Here is a 22,290-nt window from a genome sequence, read left to right on the forward strand (position 1 = left end):
CCAGTTAAACCTGAATTTCAGATAAACAATGAATACTGTTTTAGTATAAGTATATCCCATTCAGTTGTAGGGAAGGAAATTTTACCACCCCAAGATATGTCTTTTTGGCACACTGATTATTCTAAGTTGGTTATTTTTAATAAACCACGGGCATAAGAGAAGCTCTGAAAACCAAGTAGCAGTTACCTTTTTGTAAGAGACATTTACATGTATGAGGGAAAAATCTCCATTTGTAAGGGTGTATCCCTCAGTACCAGGAGGAAGGAGGTGACTCAATTCTCTAGAAACTGTTATCAGTGGAGAAAGCAGAAACCCCAGATGTTAAATCTGCATAACAACCTTACACTTGAGTACTGTGCTTTTCCTGGTAACTTCTCATACCTGACTGCCCACCCACAACATCTTTTGTTTTTAGCTGGAGATGGTATTTCAGGGGTAGCTTCAGCCTTTTTAGGGCGTTAGTTTTCCTGGATCTCTCCCATGTATATAGGAGGCATACATGTTATTAAACTTTTGTTTTGACTTTCTCCTGTTAATCTGTCTTATGTCAATTTGATTCTTAGACCAGCTAGAGAACCTTAAAAGGCAGAGGAAAAATTTTCCTCCCTAACACAATAGTTGAGTTATACATAGTCCCAAAATGTATTTTTTGTTTATATATATATCCATGGTTTATATATATTGGTTGATTATATATATCCTAAAAAATGTATTCTGCAGTTCAAATTTAACTGGGTGTCCTGTATTTCTATTTGCTAATCTGGCAAACCTGCTTCCCACCAAAGGGAAGTGGCTTCTCTCTAATGCTGAAGGCATGGGCACCCTAAAGAAACCCACCCAGCTGAGGTTGCCATGCCACCTTGATGTGCTTCCTGAAAGCTGGACTTAATAACCAAGAAAAAACACAAGATGGGCCAAAGCCCAGATGTGTGAGCTATGTGGTAGCCTTGCTGGAGTCAGCCGTCTGAGCTGTGTGGGTCTCTTCCACTGCTCCTCGTGTGCTACCTGTGTTTTACCAAAGTTGCCAGGGAGTAACTTTTCACTCACTGTAGGTGGGCCCTATCCCTCCTTCATACTCAGATGCAAATCCATGGGAGTTAGGCCAAAGGAAAAACCTGAAAAACTGCAACTACAGCATGTTTAGAATTGTCTCTGCCCCACTCCCACTGAGGGACAGGGATCAGACCATGCTCTGGGCCTCATCAAGTACCTGTTCTTTCCCAAGAGGCTCTTGGCTGTCCCACACAAATGGATTCCAGGTAGTCTGCCCCAACAGTCTCCTGGCCACAGACCATATGTGACAGGTGAGGACAGGACAACATACACAGGGCAGTTTATCCTATTCCTGGTTCATTTTCCCTGATCTTGAGATTCCATTAGTTAGAAAAGATGAGAAAAATCTGTCCATTAGGAGTGAGGTCATGCAGAAGGGTTGACAAAGAACTTCTCCCCCACACCTCATTAGATAAACACAGGAGAGGTAAAAGAAAGGAGGGAGTGTGGAGGAATCTGTGTTATTGGATAAAATGATATAAAGTGGTGGTCGTGTCCATAGCGTGGAACAAATCTTGGCAGCCATGGCGCAGACTGAGTTCCTAAAAAATCAGACCTGAGAAACTGGATTGGATGGTTGGGAAAGGTAAAGAGAAAGGGAGAATTTTATGCATCCTAATATGCTAAGATCCTTTCCTGTTTCAGCATGTTAGCGGTGTTTTCCCAGGGAAGGGAGAATCTCCAAAATGAAACGGTTCACCCACCTTTTACTCTGAGGTCTTCCCACTCTTCCCCTGGTAGGATTAATTTTCAAAAAGAAGAGACCACTTACCAAAGCTACTAAACAGGCCTGAAAAGCCCCACAGCTGCTGCTGCCTCAGAAATGACAGATGCACATTTCACGATCCACATCTTACGCCAGATGCATGGAAATTCCTCTTTGGCTACCTCTCCTCACAGTTTTGCCACCCACTATTAGTCCTATCAGATCTGGCCCATCCCTCATGGTCCCTTTCACATTCATTGTCCTGCTCTTCTCACGTTGCTACTTCTTGACCCATTTATTCAGGTGAGAATGATCAAATCAGAACTTTTGGCTGGGTTGGGACATGTGCCTCCAGCTGAAAGGGACCCACTCTGAGTTTGTGAAAACTGCCAGGTTGTGTTTAGGTATTTCACTGAAAGCCTACGCTAAAGTGTACATGGTTGATGCATTACAAGGGATTGCCAGCATGAAGGAGTGGAGCGAACAGCTAGCTTCGTTGCCATGGTAGTGAAAGGAACTTTACTTGAATAGTGAAAATATGACTCAAAACAATTGCTAGGTGAAACGTTCATATTTCCTTTTGTCTTATTTATTTATTTATTTATTTTTACTTTGTTGAGAACCACTAGAAGAGGAGTAGGGAGTGGGGCTGAAGGTTCTAACCAGAATGCTGAATCCCAGTGATTTCCCTGGATTAAATCAGGCTGCAGAAAGATAGCAATTTTCTCACTGCTGCAGCACCTCAGAAACACTAAAACAGCCAAGTTCACTGAATGCCTATTTTGGAGCAGGGCTAGGGGGATATGCAAAGAGACAAAGATAAAAAGATCCAGTCCACATCCTCTAGGAGCTTACAAGCTAATGAGAGAACCAGGCATGAAGATATGGACATACTGTGGATCAATGTTTCTTACATAATCTGGTCAAAGTGTGGCACCAACGCATCCCTGAGGCCCTCTTGGGGGTTTGAAAGGTCCACTATTTTCATAATCATACTAAGACATTATTTGCCTTTTTTCTTATTCTTTCATGAGTTTTCTAGAAGCTACAGGTTTTGTGATAATACAAAGCATAATACATGTATACTTATATATTCTTGAGTTGAAAAAAAATTCTCACTCTTGGGTGACTGGCTGGCTCAGTTGGTAGAGCATGGAACACTTGATCTCAGGGTCGTGAGTTCAAGCCCCATATTAGGCATAGAGCTTACTTAAAAAAAATTCTCAGTCCTAATTTCTTTTAGAGGGACCTCCACTTATTATTTTTTTTTATTTTTTAAGTAGTCTCTACACCCAACCTGGGGTTTGAACTCACGACCCCGAGATCAAAAGTCGCATGCTGTACCAACTGAGCCAGCCAGGCGCCCCCTCAGTCTCAATTTCTAATACATCAGTATCAATAGTAAAAGCCACATACAGGCACACTTCATTTTATTGCATTTTGCTTTATTGTGCTTTGCAGATATTGTGTTTTTTTATAAATGGAGGGTTTACAGCAGCCCTGCTTCAAGCAAGTCTATCAGCAACGTTGCTCACTTTGGGTCTCTGTTACACTTGGGTAATTCTCACAATATTTCAAACTTTTTCATTATTATATTTGTTATGGTCTGTGATCAGCGATCTTTGACGTTACTATTGTAATTGTTTTGGGGCCCTACAAACTGTACCCGTGTGAGATGGCAAAATTAATCAATAAATAGTGTTCCGACTCCTCACCAACTGGCTGTTCCCTCATCTCTCTCCCTCCCCTCAGGCCTCTCTATTCCCCAAGACACGACAATATTGAAATTAGGCCAACCGATCACCCTACAATGGCCTCTAAGTGTTCAAGGGAAAGGAAGAGGCCCCATCTCTCACTTTAAATCATAAGCCAGAAATGATTAACCTTAGTGAAGAAGGCGTGTCGAAAGCCAAGGTAGGCTGAGAGTGTTTGTGTGCCAGCTGACCCGGATGTGAATTCAAGGGAAAAGTTCTTGACAGAAATTGACAATGCCACTTTAGTGAACGCCCAAGTGATAAGAAAGCAAAATGGCCTTATTACTGATATGAAGGACCTTTGAGTGGTCTGGATAGAAGTTCAAACAGCCATAACCTTCCCTTAAGCTAAAGCCTGATCTAGAGCAAGGCCCTAAGTCTCTTCAATTCTATGAAGGCTGAGAGGTGAGGAAGCTGCAGAAGGAGCAGAGGTTAGTTGATAAAGTTTAAGAAGCCATCTCTAACCTAAAACTTCAAGGGGAAGCAGCAAGTTACCCCGAAGATCTAGCTAAGATAATTACTGAAGGTGGCTACACTAAACAACAGATTTTCTGTGTAGACAAAACAGCTTTCTATTGGAAGAAGATGCCATCTAGGACTTTCACAGCTAAAGAGGAAAAGTCAATGCCCGGCTTCAAAGCTTCAAAGGACAAGCTAACTCTTGTTCAGGGCTAATGCTGCTGGTGACTTTAAGTTGAAGCCAGTGCTCATTTACCATTCTGAAAACCCTAGGGTCTTTAAGAATTATGCTAAATCTACTCTGCCTGTGCTCTAGCATTGGAACAACAAAGCCTGGATGACAGCACAGCCATTTACAGAATATCTTAAGTCCACTGTTGAAAACTACTGCTCAGAAAAAAAAAAATTATTTTCAAGATATTACTGTTCATTGACAGTGCACCTGGTCACCCAAGGGGCTCTTATGGAGGTGTATAATTAGATTAATGTTGTTTTCATGTTTGCTAACACCACATCCATTCTGCAGCCCATGGATCAAGGAGTGATTTTGACTTTCAAGTGTTTTTACTTAAGAAATACATTTTGGGGCACCTGGGTGGCTCAGTCGGTTAAGCATCTGCCTTTGGCTCAGGTCATGATCCCAGGGTCCTGGAATCAAGGCCCACATTGGGCTCCCTGCTCAGGGGGAAGCCTGCTTCTCCCTCTGCCCCCGCCCCTCCCCCTGCCTGTACTGTCTCTGTCTCTCCCCCGCCTTAAATAAATAAATAAAATCTTTTTTTTAAAAAAAGAAATACATTTCATAAAGTTATAGCTGCCATAGATAGTGATTCCTCCGATGAATCTGGGCAAAGTAAATTGAAAGCCTCCTGGAAAGAACTCAACATTCTAGTGCCATTAAGAACATTCATGATTCATGGAAAAAGGTTCAAATATTAACATTAACAGGAATTTGGAAGATGGTGATTCTGACCCTCATGGATGACTTTGAGGGATTCAAGACTTTAGTGGAGGAAGTAACAGCAGATGTGGTGGACATAGCAAGAGAACCAGAATTAGCGGTGAAGCCTGAAGATATGGGTGAATTGCTTCAATCTCATGAGAATACTTAATGGATGAGGAGTTGCTTGTTATGGGTGAGCAAAGAAAGTGGTTTCCTAAGAAGTAATTTATTACTGGTGAAGATGCTGTGAAGATTTTTGAAATAACAACAGAAGATTTAGAATATTGCATAAACTTAGTTGATAAAGCAGCATCAGGGTTTGAGAGGCTTGACTCCAATTTTTGAAAGAAGTTCTACTGTGGGTAAAATGACAGACAGTATCGTATACTACAGAGAAATCATTCATGAAAAAGGGAATCAATCAATGTGACAAACTTTATTCTTGTCTTATTTTAAGAAATTGCCACAGCCACCCAACCATCAGCAACCACCACCCTGATCTGTCAGCAGCCATCAGCATTGAGGGGAGACCCTCCACCAGCAAAAAGATGAAAACTAGCTAAAAACACAGAGAGTGGTTAGCATTTTTTAGCAATAAAGTATTTTTAAATTGAAGTATAGATATTTTAAAGACATAATGCTATTGCACACTAAAAAGATTATAGTATAGTGTAAACATAGCTTTTACATGCACTGGGAAACCAAAAACTTCACTGGACTCAACTTTATTGTAATATTTGCTTTATGGTGGGGATCTGGAACTGAACCCGCAATATCTCCAAAGTATGCCTCTAGGCAAAAATGGAGAGCCTCAATAATTTTTAAGATTGTAAAGGAACCCTGAGACCAAAAATTTTGAGAACTGCTGAGACTTAATATATCATCTACCATTACACGGTGTCCTCATTTCTCATAAATGCATTTTACTGGTTAAAAATTATTTCATCTATTTCATGAAAATTACTTATTGAATGCTTTCTCTATCCTTTTCTAGCACAATAACTAATTATTAAAATGTCTGTGTTTTTTTATGTGCCTGTTTGTGTCTAAATGGGTCTTTTGAGCAGCACAATGTGGACTTCATTTTTTAGTTCAGCCAACAATCAGCAATAGTTGATGCATTTGTTTTATGTTCTATCACCTGCAGTTTGTCTTACTCATTGTTATTTTTGCTTTCTTTAAATCTATGCTTTCTGTAGTGCACCTTAAAGTCTTTTTTTTTTTTTTAAGATTTTATTTATTTATTTGACAGAGAGAGAGACAGCGAGAGAGGGAACACAAGCAGGGGGAGTGGGAGAGGGAAAAGCAGGCTTCCCGCTGAGCCGGGAGCCTGATTCGGGGCTCTATCCCAGGACCCCGGGATCATGACCTGCGCTGAAGGCAGACGCTTAACGACTGAGACACCCAGGCACCCTAAAGTCTTTTTTTTCCCTAAAGTCTTTTTTAATCAGATAATAAACTTCCCTCCTCTGTCCATCTTTCTCCATTTCAGCAGCATCATATTTTAAAGCAACTTTTCATTGTTTTCTATAATTTTGCTTTTAATAGGATAGTACTAAGAAAAGAAAACTTTAAATTTCCTTCCCTCTGGAGATGAAAATGGGGTCTAGTCTGTAACATGTCTTGGCAGCATAAAGCCCCTTGTAAGATTTTGCATATACATCTTGTAGTTCTGTCAGGATGTAATGTCACTTCCCACTTGAATTTTATTTCTTTTTTTTTTTCTTCTATTTTGTCCTCCATAAACCTTGAGCTCTAGCTAACCCTCAACTGTCGTCAAATCTCCATTGTTTCCTAGACGTGAACTTCACAGCTGTGAGCCTTCGTTGATAAATTATTTCATCTCCTCTGGGTCTTAAATTATTTCCCCCTTACTCTGAAGTGAAAACTCAGTGAGTGTTTCCATATACTGTACTTGGGGTCATAACTCAATTTCTCTTAATCTTCTGTGAACCCCCTAACCCCCATCCTCAACCCACATTCCTCCTCCCAAAACACGGGTATCCATTCTTATCCTAACATTTCAATGGTTTTCCTCAATTCTATCGATAATTTGCAGAATTCTCTATTTGCTCTGTGATGTGGGAATTTTTATGGTTGGTTAGTTGGTTTGAAGTTGAAAAACTTAACAATAATGTATCTTAAATTCTTTTTTTGAGGACTGTTCCTTACTGAATTCTTGCTACAAACATACCGAAGTGGTTATTTCTGTATTTCTGTGATACATTCTAAATTACTAGGGGTTTTCCCCCTCTGGCCCTTTGATTGTTAATCAATCTTTAGCTGGATGTGGGCTTTGGGGGCTAATTTGCTTCAATGGTGTTAGTTCTTTTTGCTTCTGGACCAGATCTCCTCTTCCTTCCATCTTCATGTGTCTTGTTCCTCTATAACATTTACAAGACCCAGTTTAATAGCTTAGTGCCTTTTTTTTTTTTTTTTTTTGGCACTCACTATTTCTTCTTTATTTGCTGTTAAAGTAATAAGTGTACGTTCCATTGCACTTGCCTGAGAGTCTTGAACCGGTCTTGGGTTTCCCGCCATCTGGGTTCTGGCTGGCTTGCATTCCCCTTTGATGTTGTAATACTTGTTCATTGAACTTGAGTGTGGGGCTTATAGGGCTTGTTTGCTTTTTCCCCCCCCAAAAATGTGCACATTTTTTCCTTCAGCTTATTTTTCTGTTTTGTGCTGTTATTTTTAATTGCTTCCGACTGGGAGGTGGGGCCAAGAGTGAGATTTGGCTTGAATTTGGCTTGAATTTGCTATTACTCACATTTCCCCAGAAGCCCCGCACACACTTTCTCTCTGCCTTTGACATACCACTTTTGAAAGGCCGTTGATTCTTGGCATAAGTGGTGTTAAGAGGAAGATGGGCTCTGGGTAGGGATGTTCAGGAATCCAGTCCTGTACAGTCATGAGCTTGGCCATCTGGAAGTCTCTTCTTGCTCAATGAAATGGAGTAAACATTGTCCATTATGAAATCCACCACACAGGCTGCCAGGGACGAATGGGATCCCACCCAAAGCCAATTGCCGCTCTGACAGGGAAATTGGCTAGCACTGCCTGAGACTACTCCAGCCTCCCCCGTCCCTGATGTCACAATTCAGAGGCTGCTGCCTGCCTCGGAGGTTGTAGAAGGCTCTGTAGGTTCTCTCTGTGTGTCCTACAGGGCTCCTCGGGCCAGGTCTCTGTCTGATGGCTTTTATGAAAAAATATCTCCCACCCATTCTGGTGTTCTTCTTGGCCTACTACTACTATTCTGCAAATGAGGAATTCAGACCAGGTAAGTACCAATGTATCTAATTTTTGAGGAATAGATAAAAAACACAGGGGTGGCTGGAGTATTTCCGAGTATCCAGATGAGTTCCTGATCCCCAAAGTTGCTGAACAAGAGGAACCCTGAGGTGGGACTGTATTTCTGTGTCTTCCAGACATGGGCTACGGGTAATAGCGGTGTGGAGGGGTAATCATGTAGTCAGCAGATTGCCAAATAGTCCATGCTTTATTTGGCACCCTCAATGGAAAGCAATTTCAGATTCCCTACAAAAATGAGGGTAATTCCAAAATTTACAGCACAGCCAGATAATCGGGCTCTAAGGAGAGACTGATAAGTGGGAGACAAGAAAGGACTCTGGAGTTGATGACTAAATAGAAGTGAGGGAAAATCTCTGGAATCGCTATGAGCACATGTGTTTTGATGACTTTTTGAGTTTTACTTCAATTGAGTAAAATTGGATAGTCCAGAAATGTCTGGAACTCCAGTGTCTTAGCTGAAGCCTCTGTCTATGGACATTTTTAAGAAGGACAGCAAGAAGGCTTGTTTTGAGCAGTCACGCTAAGCCTCCCTTTCAGAGCATGTTTATGAAAGACTTGAACCGTTCCTTCATTGATTTATGCAGTTTGAGAATAGTTGATCTGGGCTCATAACCTTTAGACATTGAGATAAGTTTGTCCACATCCAGAGTGGAAGCAAGACTACTGCTGAGTTGGGTGTGGTCCTCACTTCCTTTTGGGTTTCACAGAGATGCTCCAAGGAAAGAAAGTGATTGTCACAGGGGCCAGCAAGGGGATCGGAGAACAGATGGCCTATCATCTGGCGAAAATGGGAGCCCATGTGGTGGTGACGGCAAGGTCTAAAGAAACTCTAAAGAAGGTGAGGGTTCTGTGCCCACAGACACTTGTACCCCCTTATGTCACATACACACACCAACACACGGAAGTTGGCACATCCATACACAGATGCAAACACACACACACACACACACACACACACAGGTTCAAACACCCACAAGAATATAAAAGTACGGCATTTAAGCATTCATTCCTATGCACACACACATCTATATATCTATATCTATCTATCCATCTATCCATACTCATAGACATGCCTATGTACACACATTTACACATGGAATCATGGATATATAGATATGTGCTTGGATACCAAAATTCCGGTACCTACTCATGAATTCATATTCTCATCCCCATTCAGACTCTCAGACACATGCTTTCTCATATACTCAGACTTACAAACCAAAGGATGCAAACATTCACAAACTTAGGGCTACTCACACAGAAACTAGCATCCATACCAATAATGAATTCAGATACATCTATTCACAGAAACTCATAAGCATGAGTCATGAACTTAAACCCCAGCACAGTGACGATTTCTTTATTTACACCTTACCTGAAATACTTCAGACAGAGGACAAAGATCGTGTCAGGTTGCATTTAGCAACACACACACACACACACACACACATTCACTGAACTCACGCTCACGCGCACATATCCCACCATTTTTCTCAAAACAGGGTTGTGAGCAAGTTCTCATTTAAACCCCCATTACTTCTGAGATTGCCCCCAAATTCTGCAGCCGATGCTGACGCCATTGCTGCTATGTCCCTGCAGGTGGTATCCCACTGCCTGGAGCTTGGAGCAGCCTCAGCGCACTACATTGCTGGCTCCATGGAGAATGTGACCTTCGCAGAGCAATTTGTTGCCCAAGCTGGGAAGCTCATGGGTGAGGCCACTTCTCCTGCCTCCTCTTCTGGGCTCTGCTCTAAGGGTCCACCAGGGAGCTTTGGGGAGGGGGAGAATGAGAGGAGAGGTAGCCCCCCAGATGGTTTCTCTCAACACAGCCATCTCTTGCAGGGGGACTAGACATGCTCATTCTCAACCACATCACCAACACTTCTATGAATCTATTTAGTGGTGATATCCACCTTGTGCGCAGAAGCATGGAAGTCAACTTCCTCAGTTACGTGGTCCTGAGCGTTGCCGCCTTGCCCATGCTGAAGCAGAGCAATGGGAGCATTGTTGTCGTCTCCTCGAAGGCTGGTGAGTGGGGCAGGGAGCAGTATGGAAGGCAGGAGTGGGAGACATGCCAGGGATGGTGTTGGGGGCTCTGCAGTGAATGTGAATTTTTATCAGTTCCATGCAGAGAAGTAACGCAATATAAACTAGCATTTTAAATATTCACAGTGAAAAATCAACCAATCAATCTTCCCAGTGACATTAAGCAAAAACTGATTCACAGCTTGTCCCTGTGCATGAAGAGGCAGGCGTAGGAATGTGCAGCTTGGGTTTGTCAACTCAATGAGAAGCATGCATGCTGAGTGAAAGAGACCCTGTTAAGAACAAGTGGGACCATAAGAAATAAGGGGCTGTTCAAGGTAGATGGGCTGCAAGATCCCTGGAAGTAACAGAGAAAGAGCAGTAATTCAGAGTGCCCACGAGAAACTTGGTGGTTTGTGATCTACAAATGGAAGTCTAAAGGGACATGGAGAGATTGTGGAGATACAGCTCATCCTGATTCTAAGGGAGAGACCTGGTCACGATGGATAAAAATGATTTTGCTTCTGCCATGACCAAAAGCTATAGGCTGATGAAGTTAGCTGATGCAAAGGTAGAACTGAGAAGTGGAATTTTTTTTTTTAAAGATTTTATTTATTTATTTGACAGAGAGAGACACAGTGAGAGAGGGAATACAAGCAGGGGGAATGGGAGAGGGAGAAGCAGGCTTCCCGCGGAGCAGGGAGCCCAATGCGGGGCTCGATCCCAGGACCCTGGGATCACGACCTGAGCCGAAGGCAGACGCTTAACGACTGAGCCACCCAGGCGCCCCAGAAGTGGAATATTTTAACATACCAAGTGTCTGATATGTGCATTAGGCTAAGGCAAAATGAAATGAAGAACAGAAATAAATACACCGTATTAGCAGACCTGCCTAAACTGGGAGTGTTCTCCAAAACCTGAACTTATTACCTTAAAGTCCTATTGAAACACCAACGGGGTAGGGAGAGAGTGTGTACAGAGTTAGATTCATGAAGAGAACACTGTGTGACCAAGAAAGGTCGTTGACTCTTTGGATGGTGGTAGTATCAGAAGTTATCACCAATAAAGAGCTAGAGAGTTTCCAGCTAAAACGGGGGATTCGTTTTGTCATGGGTCCAGAGAGACGTCCCACACCTATTTGTTGATTAGTCAGAAGGATGTGGCAAACACCGGGATTAAAATCTGCAATCTAAATGTGGTTCTTGGCAATGTAAAAACAAATAACCTGAAGACTTTGTAACTCTTAAGTATTTCACAAACTATTACGAGCTATTACTGTAACTAAGAACACCATCTATGTTGTAAAGAATTCTATTTCCTGGACAGGAAAGGCCTGCATAGTGATGGGATAAAAGGGCAGTGTGTCTGTGCTACCCGCCAAACAGAGTGATTGATATGCATCCCTGTGCTTCCCAGACAACACAGACTCCCCACCCCTCCCCAGACACAGCCTCTCTCCAGGCTGAAAGGAAGGGAGAGCTTCCGGATGCATACTGAGTGGGAGGGTGCTGGGCACATCCCCAATCCATCCTAGGCATTGGCCAAAACCCTCACATCAGTCATGGTGTAGGTGGCTTTAATGATTTAAGTTGATTAAATAATATATCCACTCTAGGCAAAGAGTGTGCTTCATCTTTGGCTAGAGAAACGTAACTTTCTATAATGTACACGGTGTCTTAATGGTCTCAGAAGGAACAAGAATTACTGTAGAAGTCCAAGGGCATGATGGAAAGTCTGATAACCCCTGCTTCCACACATCTTCTACACCTACCAAAAGTCGCTTCATAATGTGTGTGGACTCAGAGATGGAAATCTAGTTCAACGACTATCCTTCACATCTGCTATTTGTATAGCCCAAAGAGTTCAGCCTGTTTGCTTTGAAACATGTCTGTGAACTTGCAAGGTACAGACACTGCTTTCTCTCCCTAGCTGATGAAGTCTTCTGTTCTATGCTATATTTTTTAAACATTCAGTAAGCGCATTCATTAATCCTTCATCCTTAAAATCTGAATTCCACAAATGTGGGATGCTAATCCTCAAATTGATCCTAAGGTCAGCCAAAGAGTATTGGGATGGATTTTTAGTCATTCCTTCCAGGGAATGCATTAAGTCGTTTATTGAATTATGACGATAAGCAATTGTTTTTTATCCCCAGTGCATTTCCAGGCATTGCATTACATAGAAATCCTATACTTTTAATACATTCTTTAAAGCCTCAGCTTTAAATATGCTTTAGCATCGAGACACTATTGCTGCCTCTGGGAGTTTCCTTACCGTACACATCCACCCATGTTTAGGGCACCTACTGATCAAGCTTCTATGTATATATAATATCTAGTTACATTGATTAGTCTCCCCTCCTTCCACCACGTGCTAGTTTGGCTATGAGTTGAGCTACTGTAACAAACACCCACATTTACACTGGCTTACACAAATAAAAATCTATTTTTCTCTCATAAAGCAGCCTGGAGTAAGCAGTCCAAGACTGATAATGGTAGTTCTGTCCCAGGAAGTTGTCCAGGAACCTCTCTGTCTCAGACCTGCCATCCCTGGGGCGTTATCCTCACCTGTGTGTTCAGGATGGTTCATTATTAGCACGAATCAGAATTCTAACTACAGAAAATGGAGAAAGAAGGATACAACCTGAAAGCTGTAGACTCCTCTTCTGCCACAGCTGGTGGCTGTCGTGGTCTTTATTCAAAGTGGATTTGTGTCCAGCTGAAAACCAGGGGTTCTAGTTCTGCGAAAGACACCGATGTTGATAAACAACTAGGGGTGTCTCCCTCCAGGTCACCCCATGTGCCTTCTGCACACCCTACACTCACACTCCAGACTTGATCTTTCCAGATTCAAGGTCCGTCATACAAACAAAACCCCTTCCATCAGGCAGCAGTGCGGTACACAGTGGGGCAAGGGGAAGTACAGAAAGAGGATGCCTAGATGGTATTTGTGAAACAAACAGAGACAGAGATATTACTACTCCAATGTGACTGGAAAAGAAATCACTTTGAATTGGGCAAAGAACAGTTGAAAACATCTGGAAAAAGTTTATCGGCCATTAATCAAAATGGGTCATCTTGACTTAGGTTCAATTTTCAAAAAGTAAAGGTCACTGCATTTTCATACCCCTTGGCTCTGTGAACCCTGTAACCGGGGGTGATGCCATCACATCAGTCACATGCACGACAGCCAGAATCCAACTTCTAAGGCTGCTTCTCTACCCCTCGGGACTCCTGAACAAAGCCTGCAATCCTCTCGCCCCCTTCTCCTCTCCGGGACCTCACCTCACATGAAGTCCTTGTCAGTTCTCGCCAGACCCTTTCCTTTTCCTCTTATCCAATACATTTTGGAAAATTACCTTTAAAATTCTACTTCCTCCCCCTCTCTCTTTTTTAGCTTTATTGGTGATACAGACACTACTAACACCAATTATAATACAAAGGCTAACCGAACCGGGCCAGCATTAAGTGTAGGGATACTGATTCTTCTGTAGCAAGAAAAACGTAAGACATATTTTGAAGTGCAACCGCACATAATAAAATCCTGGGTTTCTTTAAATATTCAAAATGAAAAACTAAAGCAATAAGAGAACCTTGCCAGTCGCCTCGGAATGCCCAGAGCTCTCTTTCTGAGCTCCCTAAGTGTCTCCGGTTACCTATTCATTATTTTCCAAGTAAATCCTCTTCTGAAAAGATCAACTTTCTGTATGTACTTTTTAAAGTCTTATTCAAATGTATTCCTTTTCTGGTTTACTCGTTCCCAGCATTGCTTCATATATTTTTTTACGTAGATGTATAATATTTCAGGCGTATTATGAGATGACTAGCCAGGGGCAAATACCTCATAAGACAATGCTTTCGTGGGAAAACTCAAATCAGTGTATGAAGTCACTTGTTGGACCTTAACCTGTTTGTGTGTTACGGGCTGCCTGTGTGGTCTAAACCTACTTCAAGAATTCAACATTACAAAGAGGGGGGAAAAGAATAAAACAGGTTTCTCAACTACACATATCAACTAACAGGATTTGGAATACCCGTAATGGTGTTTTGCATCAAGACAAGAATATACAGATGTTAATCTCATCCCTGCCTTCAGCTCTGCATACCCACTTTTTCTTGAAAGGCAGACAATGCCTCAGTGTATGGATATGCCTTGGAGTGCGGTGGGAAGAGGAGGGGTCAAGGTCAAGGTCTTGGATGCAAAGGGGCCTAGGAACTAGAGTAGGAAGGGGTGATTTATCCCCTCACCCAATTGTTTTATATTTTTCTAAGATGAATCTTTGCCCTTAAATCCAATAACCTCAGAAGTAATTTTCAGGAACCACACTTTCCAAGGTGAGTGGAAATGTTTATACACGTGAATAGAGGTATTTACGTGGGCAGGACGCAAGTGCTGCTGCAAACTTGGACTATTTTGAGGAGAATGGGGGGGAGACAGGGGGAGATAAGGTATGTGCATTTATAGATATGTCACCTACAGGGTCTGGAAGAAGGCCAAAAAAGAGATTCAAGGAAGAATCAACAACCTGTACATAAAAATTTCAGGAGCCATGGTTGCCTAAATTCAAGAGGTTGTGTTTAGGCAAACCTAAAGGATTGAGACAGAATCTGTTGGACTCATCTTCGGGTTCATTGTTGTACCAGCCCTGCAAAAGGGGCAAGTGGAGATTTGCAAGGGGGAAAGATGACTCCTTACTGAAGACAGTAACAATGTAGCACAGGTTGAGAACAAGGTAATGCTATCCATGACAACCACTGGTCCACCTTTTCCCCTTGAAAGGCTGGTTAGAGCTTAAGTCATCATGTCTACTTAACCCCGCTAGACTATTGATTTTGTTCCAGTGCATTTCTTGGTGAAAATAGGAGGGTTCTACCATCATGTCTTTACATTTACTTACTGAGGAGTTTGAGAAGGCTTAGAACAAATACACTCTATTTGCAATATACAAATAGAAAACTAGATCTGAAGAAAAGAAGAATATAAGACCTGCTGAATCACTATGTTGTACACCTGAAACTAATGTAACGTTTTGTGTCAACTACAATAAACCCAAAAAACAAAAAAAGAAGTATTTAAAAATGCCAAAATTAGACTCTACGTAGATGCAGTGCTTAAGTTTCCAAATTTGCCTCTTGAATTTTTTTTTTTTTAAAGATTTTATTTATTTATTTGACAGAGAGAGAGACAGTGAGAGAGGGAACACAAGCAGGGGGAGTGGGAGAGGGAGAAGCAGGCTTCTCGCTGAGCAGGGAGCCTGATGCGGGGCTCAATCCCAGGACCCTGGGATCATGACCTGAGCCGAAGGCAGACACTTAACGACTGAGCCACCCAGGCACCCCGCCTCTTGAATTTTTTTTTAAAGATTTTATTTATTTGACAGAGAGAAAGAGAGCACGAGTCAGGTGGGGGCAGAGGGAGAGGGAAAAGCAAAGCAGACTCCCCGCTGAGCAGGGAGCCCAATGCAGGACTCGCTCCCAGGACCCCGGGATCGTGACCTGAGCTAAAGGTAGATGCTTAACCAACTGAACTACCCAGGTGCCCCATACCTCTTGAACTTTCTTTTTTTTTTTTTTTTTTTAAGATTTATTTATTTATTTATTTGAGAGAGAGAGAGAGAGCACATGAGAGGGGGGAGCGTCAGAGGGAGAAGCAGATTCCCCGCTGAGCAGGGAGCCCGATGTGGAACTCGATCCCGGGACTCCAGGATCATGACCTGAGCCGAAGGCAGTCGCTCAACCAACTGAGCCATCCAGGCGCCCCCTCTTGAACTTTCTTAACAAAAAAAAAAAGAAGAGGATCAGTATATAGATAAGATTCTATTCAAAAGAAGGAGGTACTATAGGAAGCAAATAATATCTGAAATAAATTTCTCATAAAAGACTGTGAAGTACATGCACAAAGTAATGAAAAGAGCAATGCCCCCAACAACTTTCTTAAATGTTTCCATAATTTGAAAATTCACACACACACACACACACACACACACACTCTATGAATATCTGAAAAGAAAAGTATAAAACTGAAAGTAAAAACCATCCATAACCATGCCAATATTTTGGAGAATTTCTTTCCGATAGAGATAGAGATATAAAACAATTATTTTCCTATTGCCAGACATTTAGGTTCCTTTCAATGTTTTGCTATTTTAGAAATCCTGTAATAAATGTCTTCTATGTAAATGTGTGGCTAAGATGATGATTATTTCCTTGATAAATTCTTAGTACTAGATTTACTGGGTGAAATGATAGAAACGTTTTGAAGGCTTTTGGTACATATTTCCAAACTGCTTTAGATAAAAGGAAAAATAAAAGACTAGACTATTTTTTTTTTAAGATTTCATTTATTTATTTATTCGACAGAGAGAGACACAGCGAGAGAGGGAACACAAGCAGGGGGAGTGGGAGAGGGAGAAGCAGACTCCCCACTGAGCAGGGAGCCCGATGCGGGGCTCGATCCCAGGACCCTGGGATCATGACCTCAGCCGAAGGCAGACGCTTAACGACTGAGCCACCCAGGTGCCCCAAAAAGACTAGACTTTTTAAATATGCAAAAATAAAAACAAATTTAGATGAATATGAGTATCATGCCCCGTTCCCACCCTAAGTATAGACACGAGTATTCCTTTCACACCTACTTTGCAGAGTTCACAAAGTTTTCGGCAATTGACAAGTTTGTAGGTACAAGAAAAAGGTGTTTAGTAGTCATAATTTTAATTTTTTTTTTTTATTTGTGACATGGAATGTGAGGTCCCTGTCCCTTTGAGAGCAGTGGTGTTCTATTTTTTATTCCATTATATCTTATTTCCTACAGCAGCACATGGCCTATAGTGGATATTTAATAAAAGTCAGGCCAATAGTGAATTAATTACATTTTCATGTGTTTATGGGATATTAATATTTTCTATTCTGTGAATTGTTTTCCCATGCCCCTGCCCGTCGAGATGTTAGCAAAACTTTTCTAATAATAAATACACCTAATTGATTTCATATGCAGCTTCTTGTTGCAAATGTTGACAAAGGCATATCTTTTAAACTCAGCTAAGTATAAAATTAATAAAGTGAAAAGTGAATTTGACATGGTATGAATACAGACCTTTAGACAGTTGGTTTGAACCAAGGGGAATTCCTGCTGAAATAAGTATTGATTTAAGTAAGTAGAGGTCCATTTAAGATATTTCAAGATGAGGAAGGCCTGGGGAGAGAGAGCATAACTTTACAACTGAGAAATTTATTCTATGCATAAACTTGCAAAAGAGTTCGCGAAATACAGTCATTCATTTATTCAAAAAAATATGAATCGCGGGGCCACTCTGAGCCACACACAGTGCCAGATGCCAAGGCTATGGCAGGGAACAAGGAAGGCAAGGCAAGGGGCATCATTGTGGAGCCCACATTCCAGTGTAAATGATCGTTCCATTGCTTATAGTTATTAAAAAACTGAAAGAAATCTGAATATCCACCACTAGCGATAGGTTTCTAAATTACTTTAGAAGTGAAATACTATGGGGCGCCTGGGTGGCTCAGATGGTTAAGCGTCTGCCTTCGGCTCAGGTCATGATCCCGGGGTCCTGGGATCGAGTCCTGCATCGGGCTCCCTGCTAGGCGGGGAGCCTGCTTCTCCCTCTGCCTCTGCCTCTCTCTCTCTCTCTCTCTCTCTCTCTCTCTGACTCTCATGAATAAATAAATAAAACATTAAAAAAAAAAAAGAAGTGAAATACTATGTAAGTTTTTACACATACTGACTATAAAAATAATGTTTGAAAGAAAAGTAATTTAGAGAACAGTATATATAGTATGAACCCAACTGTGTTTAAAGAAAGGGGCTTTTACCTTTCATTTTATAGACTTCAGAGCTGTTTATTACACAATGAGCTTGGGATAATTAGAAAAATTAGAATAATTTTTTAAAACAAAAAGTAAGGGATTGGGCTCTATATGGTAACTGGAACCAAAATATTTCTCCTCCCATAATGGTGGACTTGGGGGGGAGGGGAGACAGAGATTGTGCTCAATCTCACAAGTAAACAAGCAAATTCAAGTGACTGAAACTACTGCATTACCAAATTCAAACTACTAAATGCCATGGTGGGAGTGGAGTGTTGATTTTTGTTGTTTTGTTTGGGTGTTTGTTTGCCTACAAAATTGTCAATTGCTGAGAACTGTGTTCCCTCCACAGAGTAGCTGTGAGCTGGACATTCTCATATACTCCTGGTGGGGAAGAGTATGTTTTGTTTTGTTTTGTTTTAAATGGTTTCCACCACTGATCTTTAAAAGTCTAGTCCCTCATTGTTCATTTTGTCTAAAGCAATTTGGCAATATGTATCAATAGCCTCTGAAGTGCTTCCATCATTTCATTCAGCAGACATAATGTTGAGAATCTATCAAGATATAACCATCAATCCAGTCACAGATGTATGTAGGAAAACATTTCCTGGAGGATTTTTTCCAGGTTGTCTACCAATCTGCGAGCAAAGCTACCAACACTCGGCCATCACAGCCAACTGAAAGTTCAGGATCCAATGAATGCATAGTCCATTTTATTATACAGGTTTTAAATTATTTCCTATTTCCCCACAAAGTTGTCTGGTTCAGGAACTCCCATGTAATAGGTGCATATAATAAATCCTTTATTTCTAGCATTAGAAAAGCAAGTAACATTAAATAAAGGTTCAACAATATTTAAAGAATATTATTTTGAAGGGGGGCCAGATCACTGGCCCACATTGGACCTACACCTGTCTCAGCCCATCCCTGGGGAGGTAGCTGGCCTTATGGCAACTGTAGCTGAGACACTGCCAGGCAATCCGGCCAGGCCAGGCTCTCCCAGAGATAGCATGGCTCTGCCATACCTGCTTGTCTCAGCACACCTGCTCCCCTTTCTTCTGCCATTAGCCTCTGCTTCATTTGGCACCTGCTTCAACCTGGCTGCCACAGCCCTTTTCTCAGCCTAACGGCTCTTGTTATGCTTTGAACTTCTGCCCCAGGGCCAGCCCTTCTGGTCTCTCAATCTCCCAACTCCAAATCCCCCCCTCCAAAAGAAGAGGTATCTAATTGGCTCAGCTGAATATTATAAGTCAATCTGCAACCTGGAACCATTGGAACATTCAAATAAACAATGACAATAACAGATTATAACCTGTAAGATACAATAAAAATCCACAAGATAAATAAATACATGAACAAATGGGGAGTGGAGAAGGCATTTCCATATAATAGAAAGCTAAATGAGAAATATAGGAGTGATGAAATTAGAAATAATTAGTAATAATTAAAAAATTAGTAATAATTCAGCCAGAAAGCATCAGTGGATGCCAAAACTAGTAGGTAAAATTTAATAAGAACACGGTATTTATACAGTCTTAAGTGCCACTCTACTCAACAACAGAAAAACAATGATTCAAAAATGAACAAAGGACTTGAATAGACATTTCTCCAAAGAAGACATACAAATGGCCAATGGGTATATGAAAAGATGCTAGACATCACTAATTATCCAAGAAATGTAGATCCAAACCACAATGAGATAGCACCTAACAACTGTTGGGGTGGTCATTATCTAAAATAAAAACAAAACTAAATAAAAACCAAAACACCCTACCACCCTACAAAATATTGTAGTAGGTTGAATGGTGACCCTCAAAAAGATGCGTCTATGTCCTAACTCCCTGAACCTATATATGTGACGTTATTTGGAAAAATGGTCATTGCAGCTGTAATTAAGTTAAGGATTTTGAGATGAGGTCATCCTGGGTGACCTGGGTGGGCTCTAAATCCAACGGTAAGTGTCCTTAGACAGAAGAGAAGACATGGACAGAAGGAGAGAGCTGTGTGAAGAGAGAGGCAGAGTTTGGAGTGATATAGCCATGAGGAATGCTGACAGCCACTAGAAGCTAGAGGAAGCAAGGGAGGATTCTCTCTCCCCTAGAACCTTTGGAGGGCATGAAGCCCTGCCAACACCTTGATTTCAGACTTCTGGTCTCCAGAACTGTGAAAGAATAAATTTGTGTTCTCTTAAGGCAGCCAGCTTGTAGTAATTTGTTACGGCAGGTCTAGGAAACCAACAAATTACTTTCCACATTTTGATAGTTGCGTTGTGGTTTTGTCTGAGAATGTCCCTCCATGTAGGAAATGCACGCTAACATATTGAGGGCCATAGGACATTGGGTCAGCAATTACCTCAATTACAGCAATTACTCCCAAATGATTCAGGAAGGGGAAGGGAGAGGTCCTTTGTACTATTCTTGCAACTCTTTAAGTTTGAAATTATTTCAAAAGAAAAAAAAAATCCTGGGATCTAGTGACTTGGAAGAGGTATGAGGGTGGATTTTGTGGGGCTTTCTCATGGGGTCCTTGGAGATCTCATGTAGGATATGTGCTAATACTTCCTCCAGCTCACTCCCTTTGGCCTCTTCCTCAGCTCCAAGGCTTTGGTCAGCCCATCCCGCTTGGCCCAGTCCACCCCACCATCCCTGGGCAGGTGACCCCAGGCCAGCTCCTCTCCACGGGCTCCACATTTGGTTTCTGAGAAGCCTGATGCTTATCAATATACTTGATCCCACAATGCACTCAAGTAGTTCCCAAACTCCAGTGGACACTTGCAAAGGTCTCCAAATAATCTTAAAGGCTCTTTTGTGATGGGAATGCAAATGCCTCCCTGACCCCCAGTGGATGAACACACATGATAATGACAACTCTCCTTTCTCCAAGCACAACTATTTAGGCTGGATGTGGGTGATTAGGTAATGCTAGTGGAACTAGTAGGGCCCACCCTTCAACTGTGGGGGCTCTTGAAATCTACTCTTTTATTCTCATCTTGGGAGATGCGTTCATGCCCAGGACAATAGGAGGAACCACATTTCATGGCCTTGTACCTGCACAGAAAAGCTTTTGTCTTGCAAAACCTAGTTAACAGGTTTTATCTTACTTATCTCTGCTGCATTTTGCACTGTTTCAACACCATACACTCCTCTTTTGTGTTCTGCCAAACCCCCCCCCACCCCCCATAGCCCCCCACCTCCCCCACCCCTGGCACCGGGTGTCATGTCCTCTGGCCACCCTGAATGCCTTGTCTCAGTTCTTCATCCCAAAGTCTTACTGTGGGTTTCCTTAAGATTCTTTCCATCCTGAGTCCTCTTCCCTTCTCACTCAACATACTCTCTCTGGGCATCGCCATTCATTCCCATTGCTTCAATTACCACTGGGCTGTGGGTTGTCTCACTACTTACAATGACACCCCAGGTTCTCCAAAGCCTGGAGTAGAAAGATGGATTTATCTTTAGAACCTGATTCAACCCAAACAACTGAAGAGGTTAGACCCTGAGGGGCCAAGCTCAGGACATTTTTTTAGGAAGAGCTGGATAAAAGCGGCTGAATCCAGGATGAGTTCCCAGCCTCGAAGCCACCAGGGCATGGTGAACCCCAATTTCGGGCTCGCTCAGTAGAAGACGTGGCACATTTGCCTGGGGTCACTGAAAGTCTGAAGGCAGGCAGAAATGAAGCTTTTCCATCCTGCACACTTTCTTTGGAGCTCTCAATTCAAGCAGTTTAAAATCTGCCTTTGAAATGGAAATACTGTAATTTCAAAATCTCAGCGGGGCAGTTGGGGATGGAGGGTGTGGAGTGGATGAACAAAAGCACTGAGGCCTGCTTTTGACCTCTTCTTCTCAGCTAACAAGCTCCAGCACACAGCTAAGCTGCCAGCCCTCTGGCTCTTGCTGTTCCTACAGTGGCGAAGTCCCAGCGTTTCTGGGACAGAGCTAATTGCAAACAGTATGTCCCATTCATCACCAAGTCTGCACTCTTACTTGTCAGACTCCATGTCCCATATTTTGCTTCAGAAAATATGATAGCCAGAGCTCTGTTTCTCTGCGGTCTAAAACTTCCCAGGAGAGAAATGGAGCTGACATAGATCTGTTCTGCCGTGATGACTCCATTTCCCCCCACCCCCACCCCCCCACAAATAAAACTTAACCTTGGGCAGAAGCACTCAGGCTTCTACCCCCCCACTTTCATGACAGTTTCATGCAAATTAGTACATTTATT

The 22,290-nt window shown here is 42.1% G+C and overlaps 1 protein-coding gene across 1 annotated transcript in view; it reads left to right on the top strand.

The window, feature by feature from the left end:
- The window catches only part of HSD11B1 (hydroxysteroid 11-beta dehydrogenase 1), a 62,197-nt gene that overhangs the window by 27,378 nt on the left and 12,529 nt on the right, over positions 1-22,290 (top strand). Inside the window, exons 3-6 of the mRNA XM_032393156.1 lie at positions 8,079-8,192; positions 8,932-9,062; positions 9,824-9,935; positions 10,067-10,252. Of these exons, the coding sequence (XP_032249047.1) occupies positions 8,105-8,192; positions 8,932-9,062; positions 9,824-9,935; positions 10,067-10,252 (517 nt within the window). The 5' untranslated portion in view covers positions 8,079-8,104. The remainder of the gene's footprint in view (positions 1-8,078; positions 8,193-8,931; positions 9,063-9,823; positions 9,936-10,066; positions 10,253-22,290) is intronic.

The sequence above is a fragment of the Phoca vitulina genome, unplaced genomic scaffold, assembly GCF_004348235.1.
Source record: "Phoca vitulina isolate PV1807 unplaced genomic scaffold, GSC_HSeal_1.0 scaffold71, whole genome shotgun sequence".
Taxonomy (NCBI): Eukaryota; Metazoa; Chordata; class Mammalia; order Carnivora; family Phocidae; genus Phoca; species Phoca vitulina.